The sequence below is a fragment of the Gopherus evgoodei genome, chromosome 10, assembly GCF_007399415.2.
Source record: "Gopherus evgoodei ecotype Sinaloan lineage chromosome 10, rGopEvg1_v1.p, whole genome shotgun sequence".
Taxonomy (NCBI): Eukaryota; Metazoa; Chordata; order Testudines; family Testudinidae; genus Gopherus; species Gopherus evgoodei.
This window is the reverse complement of record NC_044331.1, coordinates 40837489-40850065: the sequence shown is the minus strand read 5'-3', so window position 1 is coordinate 40850065 and position 12577 is coordinate 40837489. Positions and strand designations below refer to the sequence as shown.

General features: G+C 52.6%; 1 protein-coding gene across 1 annotated transcript in view; it reads right to left on the bottom strand.

Annotated features, from left to right (window-relative positions):
• The window catches only part of LOC115658623 (dual oxidase 2-like), a 79572-nt gene that overhangs the window by 18071 nt on the left and 48924 nt on the right, over positions 1-12577 (bottom strand). Inside the window, exons 11-19 of the mRNA XM_030577845.1 lie at positions 12048-12249; positions 9427-9593; positions 9239-9299; positions 8881-8977; positions 8282-8372; positions 3690-3792; positions 3117-3277; positions 1352-1527; positions 709-827 (exon numbers count right to left, since the gene is read on the bottom strand). Coding sequence (XP_030433705.1) covers positions 709-827; positions 1352-1527; positions 3117-3277; positions 3690-3792; positions 8282-8372; positions 8881-8977; positions 9239-9299; positions 9427-9593; positions 12048-12249 — 1177 coding nt within the window. The remainder of the gene's footprint in view (positions 1-708; positions 828-1351; positions 1528-3116; positions 3278-3689; positions 3793-8281; positions 8373-8880; positions 8978-9238; positions 9300-9426; positions 9594-12047; positions 12250-12577) is intronic.

Here is a 12577-nt window from a genome sequence, read left to right as displayed (position 1 = left end):
GCTCTGGATTCCTTGAGAAGTCATTTGCACAATAGCGTTCTGCAGCGCCCACTCTCCTACGAGACCTGGGAATGGGCAGTAATGGAATTACCATGTCTTATGAGTTACTGGCACTACAGACCCAGTCCTCAGCCAGGCTTTAGCGCCATACGGCAGGGTTGTGTTGCAATTCTGGAAATCACTCTTGATGCAACTACAAGTTGGCAGGATTTTTGTGTTTTAAACAGGAATCAATAAACCTCTTGCAATGGGACTGGAAGAATGCAATAAAAATGTTTGCATGGTAAATGGATAACTTTATAGGGCAGGGTGGGGCAAAAACACAGCAGCAAAATGACCATTGATGTTACTGGCCACAACTCACAAACAAACCGTGCCCTACTTTTTTCAGGCCAAGGCCAGTAACGGGATGAGCGCATGACATGGAAAGTGAGGAAAAGTGACGGATGCTGGGTTAGCCATAGATGCTGCCCAACCCAACTGCTAATGGACACGTGGTCCAGATGTGCAGTGGGGTGCATTAGAGAACAGCCATGCAGAGAGCGTCACCTGGACGATGCCCGAGCGGAGAGCCTCTCAGCTGGTGGGCAGGGTGCTGTGTGCAACCTGGCTGCATAGGCCAAGACAGACCATGGGGAAAGGTGAAGGGACATAGCAGCCTGGCTCCCCTGGGTCATCACCCCAGCAGCACAGAAAGGAAACACTCACTAGCACTCCAGTTAAACACCTGCATTGGGACATCTGTCGGCTCCGCATAGGTGACACTAAGAAGGACATCACGGAATGTGGTATTTTTAATCTCTCTAATTTCATCATCTGTGAATAACCTGCAGAAAGAGAAAATGGAATCCAGTGTAGGCTTCAGAGAACCCCGCCCACACCAGGAGTGTGTGTGACCCCCAACCCACGCCCTCCCCAGATCAGTACCTGGAGAGTCCCAAGAGTGTGTCTGACCCAGAGCCCCCAGCCTACACCCTGTCCCAGATCAGCCCCAGGAAAGTGCCAGGATTGTATAGCACAGACTCTGACGCCCACCCCACATCATCTCAGGAACAGGGGAAGAGGATTGAAGACCAAGGCTCCACATCATCTTGTTGATAGGTTGCCAGGGCGCTGCTGGGACGGCTTTCTTCAGCCATATGAAAGTCTGAGCTCATTCTCCATTGGCCTGAAGTGCTTCTGGAGCTTCACCACGGGTTCCCCCTGTGTAGGGCTCCAGGCCCCCGTCTCAGGCCAGTTACAGTGCATTACAGGATGTTAAATTGCACATCACCATCCTGGCAGTGCTCTGGGGGAACAACGGCCAATGCAGAGACCACCCATGACGCATGCTGCCAGAAGAGCCACTTACCTGTTCTTAGTGTTTTCGAACCAAAACCTGTCCCCATCACGCAGGCGCGTAAACTGGTCCAAGATGATGGCAGTGAAGAGGTCTCCAGGGTCTCCGTTGCTCTCCAGCATGCCCCCTGGCAGGAGTTCCAGCTTGGAGATGTCGTTGTCGTATAAGGCAGATACATTCCCAAGGACCTGGAGAACAGGAAGGGCTGATTACACCCAGTGCCCCATGCACTAGTGGGTGAGTGTATCAAAAAGCCTTGAGAAGTTTCATTAGCCCTTGGGGGTCTTATGGCAAAGCCAGCTGGTGGGGGATGGTGACAATGCCAGCTGTGTGTATTACCCTGTACGGGTGCCACAGCCTTCCCACTGAAACGGAAGGAAGGAAGGAAGGACCAACCAAGGTCAATAGATCCCCTCTGCCCCTCCTCGCCCCTTCCAGAGATTTCAAGACTTGTCTGGTGTGGGAGGGGCAGGTGCTGAGAGCCCTGGCTCGCTGCTCCAGAAATTCCCAGGGCTCTGCCAGTGAGAGCACAGGAAAGCCTAGCTGCTCTGTCATTGGCAGGAGTATCCCTGTGCTTCCCATCGTGCTTGACTCCCAGTGGTCTGTGATCCATGCCTGGTACCTCCACCGTCAGCTCCTCATCAATGTCCTCTGTGGCCTCTTTTACCTCAAACCGCATAGACTCCAACGCTCCTGTACCATCCTTGCTGGAGCTGGGGCCTGATTATTTGCCATCAGATTTAGGATCTCCCAGCATGCATCTCGCCACTGGCAGAGAGACATTGCAGCAACTGGGTGCGGGGCCTGATGATACTTCTAGCTAGGTAGGAGTGAGGACTGGGGAGAACCTGGCCAGTACTCTCTGCCCTTCCTACTGACCACTCGAAGCCTATGTCCACACTGCCGTCAGAGGGGTGGTGGCAGCAGCTCAGGCAGACTTACCCACACTAGCTTTAATCTCACTAGCAGGCTAAAAACAACAGTGAAACCACAGCGGCATGGGCTGTAGTGCAGGTTGTACAAGTCCACCAGGGACCCTGGGTATGAGCATGTGTTACTGGCCTGGACAAAGCCATCCCGTCTTCACTGCTGTCTGTAGCTGCGCTAGCTAGACTACCTCTGACTAAGATGCAGACATAGGCTCAGGGTCTGATCTGACCAGAGATGGCAAGTCAGTGGGAGGGGAAGGGGCTAAGCACTGCACTGATGTGGGCAGATGATTCAGTTGTATCAGCCTGGCTCACAGCTGTGACTGCTCTAACCCCCTGGCTGCTCCAATCCTCAACCCGGGAGCAGCCGTGGCTCCAGGGAAGAGTAGAGCACACACAGCTATGTGGGAGGGTGGGCAGCCGCCAGGCACAGAACTCAGCACAGAGCTCACCACCAGGGCAGGGCAGGGCAACCAACTGCACCAGCCACCACGCCTGAAGCCCCAGTGCTGCTCTGAGGGCAGCAGCAGGGAACCCAGCCCCTCACGTGGTGATCTCTCTCTAGCCAGTTTTAAAGCCAGACTGAGGCCTGATTTACACACCGCATTTGAGCTAGTGTAGCTACGTCGGTGAGGGCTGTGGCTCGTTCCCCTTCCCTTCGGGAATAACTATCCCAACAGAAACCCCTTTAGACCAGGGTAACTGGGTCCACATTAGGGTGTCGTAGTGCCTTGACTGCACCAGGACAGTTAAAGTCGTACGACTTTTGCACGCAGATAAGGCCCCAGCAGTAGGTGTCGGAGGCTAACACAAGCCGCTGAGTTAAATAACATCTTGGTGCTTCTGACCTCTTTATCCACGTGGGCGAAAAGTGACCAGTTCATGGCAGGCTTTAAGTCAAAGAGCTCCCTGGCCTTGGCATAGGTGGATAGGCCGAGGTCTCGCCCCCGCTGGATGTAGCTGGCCACGTAGTCGGTGCGAGAGTACTTCAGGGGCCCATACCAGTAGTCTGGGGAGAACAAACAGAGTAGCTAAAGACACGGTAACACAAAATCAACCTCCAACCATCACCCTTCCCCTCGCAGGACAGTGGGGGCCCTGAGAGGACAATGCTGCATGCTGGCCTCTCCCCTCACCAAGTCCCCTTCCCTCATGGACTCATCTTAAAGCGAAGATCCCTGCCCAGCACTAGCTAGGAAGGGCTACAGGAAAGTGAGCAGCTGGGCACAACCACAGCTGCGGTTAGCACAGGAGAGTGTCAGGACTCCTCGGTTCCATTCCTGACTCTGTCACCGACTCTCTGCCAAGCCACGTTCCCTCCCTGTGCCTCACTGCCCCAGGGACAACGAGACTCCCTCGAACAGCTGAAAGAGACAGACGTTCAGCCAAACTGCACAACTGCAACAAGAAAGCATCTCAACCTCTGAGATCCTCCACCACCACGTTGTCCTCCAGCTCTGCGATCTGGGAGCTCATCCCCAGCAGCAGGTCGTCCACGTCCTGCGCCGTCCAGTCATTGGGGTTCTAAATGAAAGGGAGATTCTCTGTCATCATGGTGCAAACCTGTGAGAGACCCGTGATGTTCGCACCTGCCTGACCCAGCACCCAAAGGAACCTTGATTCATAGAGTTTAAGGCCAGATGGGACCATTAGATTTTCTAGTCTGACTTCCTGCCTAGCACAGGCAAGTGACATTTACCCAGCTACCCCTTTATTGAGCCACTCCCTTGTGTTTGACTAAAGCTTGTCTCCCAGAAAGGCATCCAGGCTGGATGTGAAGGCATCCCGAGATGGAAACGCCACCCATTCCCTTGATAGCTTTTGCCCAGGGCCGGCGCTACCATTCAGGCAATCGCCAAGGGCACCAGAATAATTGGTGGGCGGCATTTTGCCGGAGGGGGCAGCAGGCAGCTGCCGCAGCGGTGCCTGCAGAAGGTCTGCTATTCCGTGGCTCCGGTGGAGCTGCCGCAGTCGTGCCTGTGGACAGTCGGCTCCTCGCGCAGCTCCAGTCAACCACCCGCAGGCACGACTGCGGCAGCTCCACTGGAGCCGCGGAGCACCGGACCCTCCGCAGGCACCACTGTGGCAGCTCCACTGGAGTCGCGGGACCAGAACGCGGGGCGGCGAAATTCCCGTCCGCCTAGGGCGCTCAAACCCCTAGCGCCGGTCATGCTTGTGCCAAAGGTTGATCGCTCTCACTGAGAAACATGGGCCTGATCTCTAACTGGAATATATCAGAGGGGTAGCCATGTTAGTCTGGATCTGTAAAAGCAGCAAAGAGTCCTGTGGCACCTTATAGACTAACAGACGTATTGGAGCATGAGCTTTCATGAGTGAATATCCACTTCGTTGGATGCATGTAGTGGAATTTCCAGAGGCAGGTATATATATGCAAGCAAGAAACAGGCTAGAGATAACGAGGTTAGTTCAATCAGGGAGGATGAGGCCCTCTTCTAGCAGGGAGGAGAAACTGCTTTTGTAGTTGGCTAGCCATTCACAGTCTTTGTTTAATCTTTCACAGTCCTGCAGGCATCAAGCTAGATCCTCAGCTGATGGAAGTCACTACTGATGCCAAATCTACACAAGCTGAAGACCTGGCCTTAGACTTGAATGAGAAGTGTTCAGTTAATGTCCAGGACAGGAAAAGGCTGGCTCCTGATTCTCATTAAGCCAGTTATCCGGCTCATGAACTGCCATTTTCACTGGTCGGCAGAACCGTTGGGTTCTATTTCAGGGACATTTTTACAATTAGTACTAAAAACATGATTTTTTTTTGCCATTATTTGTGAAAATGTTACAGCAGGTGAAAATCAGCAGTCAATGGAAGGCAGAAGGTCCCTTGGGGCCTTGGAGGGTGTAGCACCCTGTGCCTTGTCTGTTCCCATAGGTGCCTGGTCTCCCTGTGACCCTGGGCAACACATCACAGTGCGGCTGCAATACACATGTGAGTAACCATCTCCAGATCTGGTTCCCATAGGACAGATTCATTATCTTGGCCCTATCTGAATCTCCTGTCTGCAGAAGCTGCCTCCCCAGGGATGGGGATGGAGGAACAGAAGCAGCATCAGAGAACAAGAAGGAGCTTATCAGGAGTCAAGCTGGTTGGGACTTTTCTGCTGAAACAGTTTTTCAATGGAAAATAATTTCCACAAAATAGCAATTTTCTGTGGGAAATTTTTCATTGACCCAAAACGTATCAACTTTTTCTAGGGAAAATCTCAACAAAAAATCTCTCATCTGCAGTTGATTCGACCCAGATGAGAACATTTGGTGCATTCAACCACACGGACGCATTTCGTTTCAAATCTGTTCAATGTGAAACTGCATCTGCCGAAGGCACCTTGTGCCCTGGTTCCAGAGGTGTAGCGAGAGCCCTCTGTACCCTCCGACCGGAGGGGGCCCCGCAAGGAAGGGGGCCCCTAAAAGTGGCAAAAAAAATGTAAGGTATAACTAGGTAAGTGACATTTATTGACGCTATTGCACAATCCATGTCGGTTTTACTGACAAAACCATGAAGTCATTATGATATATCATAATGCTATTGGCTACATCAGTTGTCTGTCGGTCAGAGAATTGATGCTGTGAAGCCATTGCATTATCACCTTGAAGAATTGTGCAATGCTTTGTCATCTTTGCGAGAATATGCGCTCGAAAAGAAAGATGGCAATACAGCAACAGAAGCCGGTGCGCTTTTAGACCATGTTATTACGTGGGCTTTTGTTCTGACTGTGTACACGTGGTACGATATACTATTTCACGTCAATAAAACCAGCAAATTAATTCAGTCACCAGATGTGTCAATTGACGTACTGCAGGCAGAGGTCGGTGCTACAATGACGTTTTTGGAAGACTATCAAAATACAGGATATAACTCTGTGGTCACAAATGCACGTGAAATAGCAGAGCATATGGTTATTGAGCAGGTGTTTCCAGAAACCAGGGTGCGACGTAAGAAGAGAATGTTTGATTACGAATGTGCTGATGATTCAAGTTGTCTTTCTGCCGAAGAAAAATTCAAATCGCAGTTCTTGCTTGTTCTCACTGATCAGGCCATATCTTCTGTTTCGTCACGATTTGACTAACTTGTGGAGTGGTATAAGTTATGTGGATTTCTGTACAACGCTAACAGCCTGAAGCAGTGTCACAGAGAAAATGAACTGGAGAATCACAGCAAAAATTTTGAAAGAAAAATGGGAGACATTGATGCCAAAGAACTCATAATGGAATTGAATCGTTTTATTTATGTCATCGAGAAAGAGAAAGGACTTGTCACGGCAAACAATTTTTTAACGTACATATACAAGAACAGCCTTCAGGATATATATCCGAATCTTTGCATTTGCATCAGAATTCTTCTGATCACACTAGTTACTGTCGCTGGTGCTGAAAGGAGCTTCAGCAGAATGAAACTGATCAAGAATATCCTGTGCTCAACCATGACAGATGACAAGCTTTCTGCGCTTGCAGTTATCTCAGTCGAAAACAAGATTGCCAGGTCTCTGGACTATGACGCATTGATTAACCAATTTGCGGAGAACAAGGCTCAAAAGAAGAGCTTTGCGTAAATACGGAATACATGTACACTGTAGGCCTATGTATACATAATATGAACCCTGTATATTGTATAAAATAAATACTGCATTCCAGTTTTTGCATTGTAAGGGGCCCCGGACATATGTTTGGAGGGGGCCACATTCTTTGTTGCTACGGCCCTGCCTGGTTCTCCCCTATGACCCTGCCTCTCACCCAGCTGCATAGTGCATTATGGGAGTCACGTGCCGGGAGGCAGAGTGTGACGAGAGAGCCCAGCGCATGGGCAGAATGAGGGTGAGAGGCACATGAATTCAGCTCCCATGAGGCACCACATGGGCAGACGCAGTTAATATCGAGCTGGCTCAGAATGAAAAGTCCAAACCGTTCCAAATGGAAAACGTTTGAATTTCTTTGGGCGGCAGCAATATTCCAACTTTCCTCGTGATTTGGGGTGGAAAGAAGCTTTGACCGAACAGACTTTCTGGATGGATATAGACCCCATTATGCTCAGGGGGTCGCTGCCCACGAGGTAACTCCCTGCTTTATCTCCTCAGAGCTGCAGTGCCCCGCATGGCTGTTCACAGTGAGCTAGGTCGAGGCAGTGACTGAATTAGTGAAGCGCTGGGCAGGTGGGTGGGGTGGCCCTGGCAGCAGCTCCCTGCCGGCTCCTTCCCGCGTCACTCTCTGTGCAGTGGAATTCCCACCAGGCCATTCTGGTGATGGGATATGGTTGTCAAGGGCCTTGCCACCACTGAAACAGTCCATTTGGCCCCTGATGACCAGCAAGGCTCTGATCCCCAGGATGGCCAGTAACGCTCACTCCTCACAACCTGACAACGTAAACTCTGCTACACGGCAGGCCGAACCAGCCCACTGCTACTGCGCCAAGACCCTGCCCTCCTAACCCCCGAGTGCTCTACTATTGCCTATTGCAGGCGCATTCAGAACCAGAGACCTGAATCCAGCCCATTCGCTGTGACCACGGCCAACTCTGCAAGCCTGGGGGCCCTGGGCATGCTGCGTGGCTGTGCTAGGAGCTGGCCTGTGTCATTAGAGCTGCCAATAAAGTCTGAGAACCCTGGGGATTCCTCCTCCTTGCCTGTCCCCTTTGAGTGGCTGGGCCAGGGCTTAGCATTCCACGCTCTCAGGAAGGTAAATAAAGGAACAGGGGGAGGAGAGGGAAGTCTTTTAAACAGCAGCTCCAGGAGCCCCTCGACTGGCAGACAGTCACCAGCCTGGGGGGAGGATTAGCCTGCATGCTGGGTCTTTGCTGCCAGTGCAGCAGAGTTTCGGAGCGGGGCTTCTGGAACTTCCAGAACCTGCTGTCCAGAAGCATGGAGCAGCTCCCTAAATCCTGCCTTCCCGCTTCTGGGGCCGTGCCAAGCAGTGCAGCGGGGACACGACTTGGCCTGCGATGCAGGTAGTCCCTGCCCTTGGCCAGGGCGCAGGTGAGACGCTGCCCTTCCCAGGTCTCCTGTACCTTTCTGCACCAGTAGTTGTTGCAGAGTCGGAAGGCCGGCGACTTGCTGTTGTCTTGGTTGAGCACTTCCTGGAAATTGCAGTTCTTGTTTCTGGAACAGAGGAGAAGGGTGAGGCCTGCAGCCCCTCTGGGCGGAGATAATGATGGGCCTGGGAGGGGCTTTTCTGCAGCTTGCTAGAGTCTGAGCCCCCAGAAAACAATCCTGAGTGTAGACAGTTGGTTGGGAGCTCCAGCCGCCCCGGCCTTCCCATGGCATGACCAGTGCTACACTTCTCTGCTGGCAGAGAGAGGCAGCAGGGCAGGGAGCCTGCGTGGCCCCAGGCTCTGAAGGGAACGCTTGCTATGGCAGCAATGCCAGCCCTGCTTCTAGGAGCTGGCAGGAAAGCACTGAGGTGGGTGATGCTTTGGAGCCTTGAATCTTTCAGGGTTTGGGGTGGATCTGCCACCCTCCAGGAGCGGAGAGCAGCTCTCCCTGCTGCAGTCGGACCTGTGTGGTACAGCCGCCAACACGCCTGACACAACTGCTGCCTCCATCTCACCCACCTGGCACTGCTGCCCCAGCTGATGGGCACCCCCACCTGCCACACGGCTCTCCCTACCTCCTGTAGACTCCAGGGGGCACCATGGTCGCCAGGGAGTGGCCCATGGCAGCCAGGAACTCGGTGGAGATGCTGGGATCCACATGCTGCTTGTAACCTGCAACGAAGAGAAGCTGCTGGGCTGCACCTCCTGGCGGAGGAGTGAAGAGCCCCCTCAGGGCCCCTCGTTCCGCATCCACCCACTGCTCCCCACAGTCCCCCCTCAGGGCCCCTCACTCCCCCATCCACTCTGTGCTCCCTACAGCCCCCCCTCAGGGCCCCTTGCTCCCCCATCCACTCAGTGCTCCCCACAGCCCCCCAGGCCCCTCATCCCACCCTCCTGCTCGCCTCCTGCACCCCGGGCTTCCTCCCCCCTCACCTGGGTACGACGGGATGGTTTTCTGTAGGAATGTCGGCAGCCACTCATACAGAACAATATTCTGTGGAGGAGAGGAGGAGATGACGTCAGCACAAACACCCACAGAGCTCTGGGAAGAGGCCCCAGCCGTCATCACTCCAGGGGCTCCTCATGCTGGCCCCTCTGCACGGGGCTCCCAGCTCCCTCACCTGGTAGGTAGCAACAACCCATTTGCGCGCGTGCTGGAACACGTCCTCATCCGACCAGCTGGGGTTCTTCTGGGCCAGCTTCAAGGCCCAGTGATTGTGGTAGCGGAACCAGGCGATGCTCTCGGCCTGCAGGAAAAGGTTCTCGTTCCCTCTGGCATTCCCAAAATCTACAACAATCAAGGAGCCCATGAAGTGCAGGACAAACACACACAGAAGTTAGAAGAAAACATAAAATACTCTTGCTGGCAGGTTGCCACGTAACACAACTGTATTTCTTAGAATCCAAAACACTACCACACAAACCAAATCCAGAGAGAGACAGAACAGGCTGCTCTCTAAGGCAGCAAGGCACAACCCTTGCTCTAGGCCAGCTCTTGGCAGACTGCGTACCAAAGACCCAGCTTGCACATATCCCTGCAGACCCCCTGTCCTGTGAGCAGAACCAGGAAACCCCTTTAAATTTAAAGTAGTAGCTTGTTTTTTAAGACAGTTTTCAATACACCACAGAGCTGACTGTTGCTGCCGCGGAAGAGAAAGGAAGCCTGCTGCTAGATTCCCACACGCAGCTTCCCTAGTGCTATGGGAAGGGAAGAGATTGGAGAGGGGATGTTCCAGTTGGGCTGTGTGTGCTGGCACTGGGTAGGGGATTTTCAATGTCCAAGTCTGCCAGCCAGAGGCCATTCTGTGGGGAACAGAAGAAAGATAGAAGAGAAGACAAGAGCCCTTCCTTGTTCTTGTAGGATGCCAGTAACTATTTTCTAGTTCTCTCTCTGTATATCAGAGGGGAGAGGAGTAAGAGGGAACAAAACAGAGAAGTAGAGAAAAACAAGGAGGCAGTTGATTAATTTAAAAAGCAACACATTTAAACCTGATAAAGGAAGTCCTTTAACACTGAAAATGGCTACCCGGTGGAACTCCTTAACAAAGTGTGGCCAAGAAAAGAGGTTACATTTCTGTCTCCTACTGTTTTTAGTCTTTCCTCATGGAAAAAGTAAAAGACAAAGCAAACAAAGCTGTCAGATGCAATCAAGTATTTGATAGTTTTATGGTGAGCAATACACTTCGTCAGTCATAAAACATCTCTTGGCCGCAGCGTGGCATGGCATGAGCACACCCTTGTTTTGGCACTGGAGATGCTGTGCTCTTCCTAGCATCAGGTAAAGGGGCAGAGAGCAAAGGATGGCCAAATAAAGAATTTAAAAAAAAAGCATAGCAGGATTATTACCAAGTTTAGTACCTGCAGCCTAGATCACTTCAGATTAGAAGGGGAGAGTGGGTTTCTATCAGCATAGTTTGGGCTGGGCTGGGAGTGACGCAGGGCTCTGAGCTGACGCAGGGCTATCTCAAATTCACATTGCATCTTCAACTTATACAGGGGCTCCTGTCAGCTCCCTTGCGTGATTTGGCATTTCTCTCCCTCTCGGGCTGGGTCCCTGCCTCCTTCCCCGGCTGGGCACCAACACAGAGTGGTTCCAAAACTTTCCCACTTGCTGGGAACTGACTTTATTGTGACCTGACCGACATTATCCCAACAGGAACTTTCGCTGGCGCGTCCTCCCTGAGCTTGGCTGCCTCAGGGGCCTTCCTGACCTAGATCCCTCGCTCTAGGGAGCCAAACCGGTTAGTCAGGATGGAATTAACATGATGTACTTGCTATAATGAGTGGGTGGAGCTTCAGCAGCTTCGGGCAGAGTTCTGACCCTCATTGGCAGGGAGGTTCCGCCCCAACGCACCACCCGATAACTGTCTCAGGGCTGCGTGGGCTGCAGGGCAGCCTGGGCCTGAAGCAATCCCTCCATAAGGGCTAGGGAGAGGGCCAGCCCTGGCAGGCCTTATGGTGCTGAATCTGACCAGGATTCTGCCTTCTTTGATCACTGCCTCCCTCGCTCAGGGTGTTGCTGGGGAAGGAACATTACACGGGTGAGTCTTTAAACTGTGATTTGAGGACTTGAGTCACTCAGCCAGAGGTTAGGGGTCTAGTATAGCCACGAGGGGGTGGTTGAGGCTCTGTGGCCTGCGACATGCAGCAGCTCAGACTAGATGATTATGAGGGTCCCCTCTGGCCTTAAAGTCTAGGTGACCCACCAGCTTAGCCTGGGTTTGTAGGGGCAGCACCTGGCTGCAGGGAGTGGCCAGCACTTCACTGCTGGGGCCTGGCAGGTGCTAAGAGATGTTTCTCTTCAGGGCACTGCGTGAATGCACCTTGGTTCCAAATCACACACCACACCTGGGAAACAAACAGCTTTTTGTCTGGGAATTTCCACTGGGCCACCCTTTCCAGGGCGAATGCTTGGCATCAGGTTCCCTAGATGCAGGGGGATCTGGCCTACCCACCCAGCCCCTCACTCCCTGCGCCGAGGTGACACTCTGCTCGGATGCATCCAGCGGTAGGTTTGCTCGAGGAATCGAGTGGGAGACTGATGACTCAGTGCTGGGGGAAGCCCAGCAGTTCTAACCGCTTTTCTGCATTTCTCTCAAGTAGCCTGTGCAATCGGCCACCTCTAGGCCTGATTCTGATCCAGGATGGGTTGGAGACTTCAGCCTGGGTAGGGTGTGAAATAACCATTCAAATGCACCAGGAAAGCTGAAAGGTGGGAAACTGGGACATGAGGCTTCCTTACCATAGATCCCTTCAGAGCCCCCCTTTCCTGTTGACGGGTCCAGAGCCTTCCACATGAAGTTTCTCCCGTCCGTCTGCTTTGGGAAGCTCTCTTTAGTCTCAGAAGCCAGCTTCCCACCAGAGAAACTCCTCAAGGCATCACTCCAGGAATGGGAAGGGCCATAAATGGCACTTCCATCAAGCCAGCCTGTCACCATGTTTATCTGAGGAGAGAAACAAGGGCTGGGGTCAGAGCGGAATGATCAGCTGCCTCCTGGTCTCTGCATGGGGACGGAGAAGAATCAGGGCTTAGCCAAAACAAAGGTCCTCTGTGCGCTTGTGTCTATTGATGGCCCACTACACACACGGTGAGATGGACAGCACGTATTCCACAAGGAACAGAAATCTTACCACCTTCTTATCAATCTGGAGCAGAAGTCACCAGAATCATCAAGAAAGGGATGGGCCTGCCAATGTTGATAAACTACCAACTTTGTGACCCTTCCTCCAGATAAAGGGGCTTCCCAGAGGCTGGAGGAAGTTCCATTATCA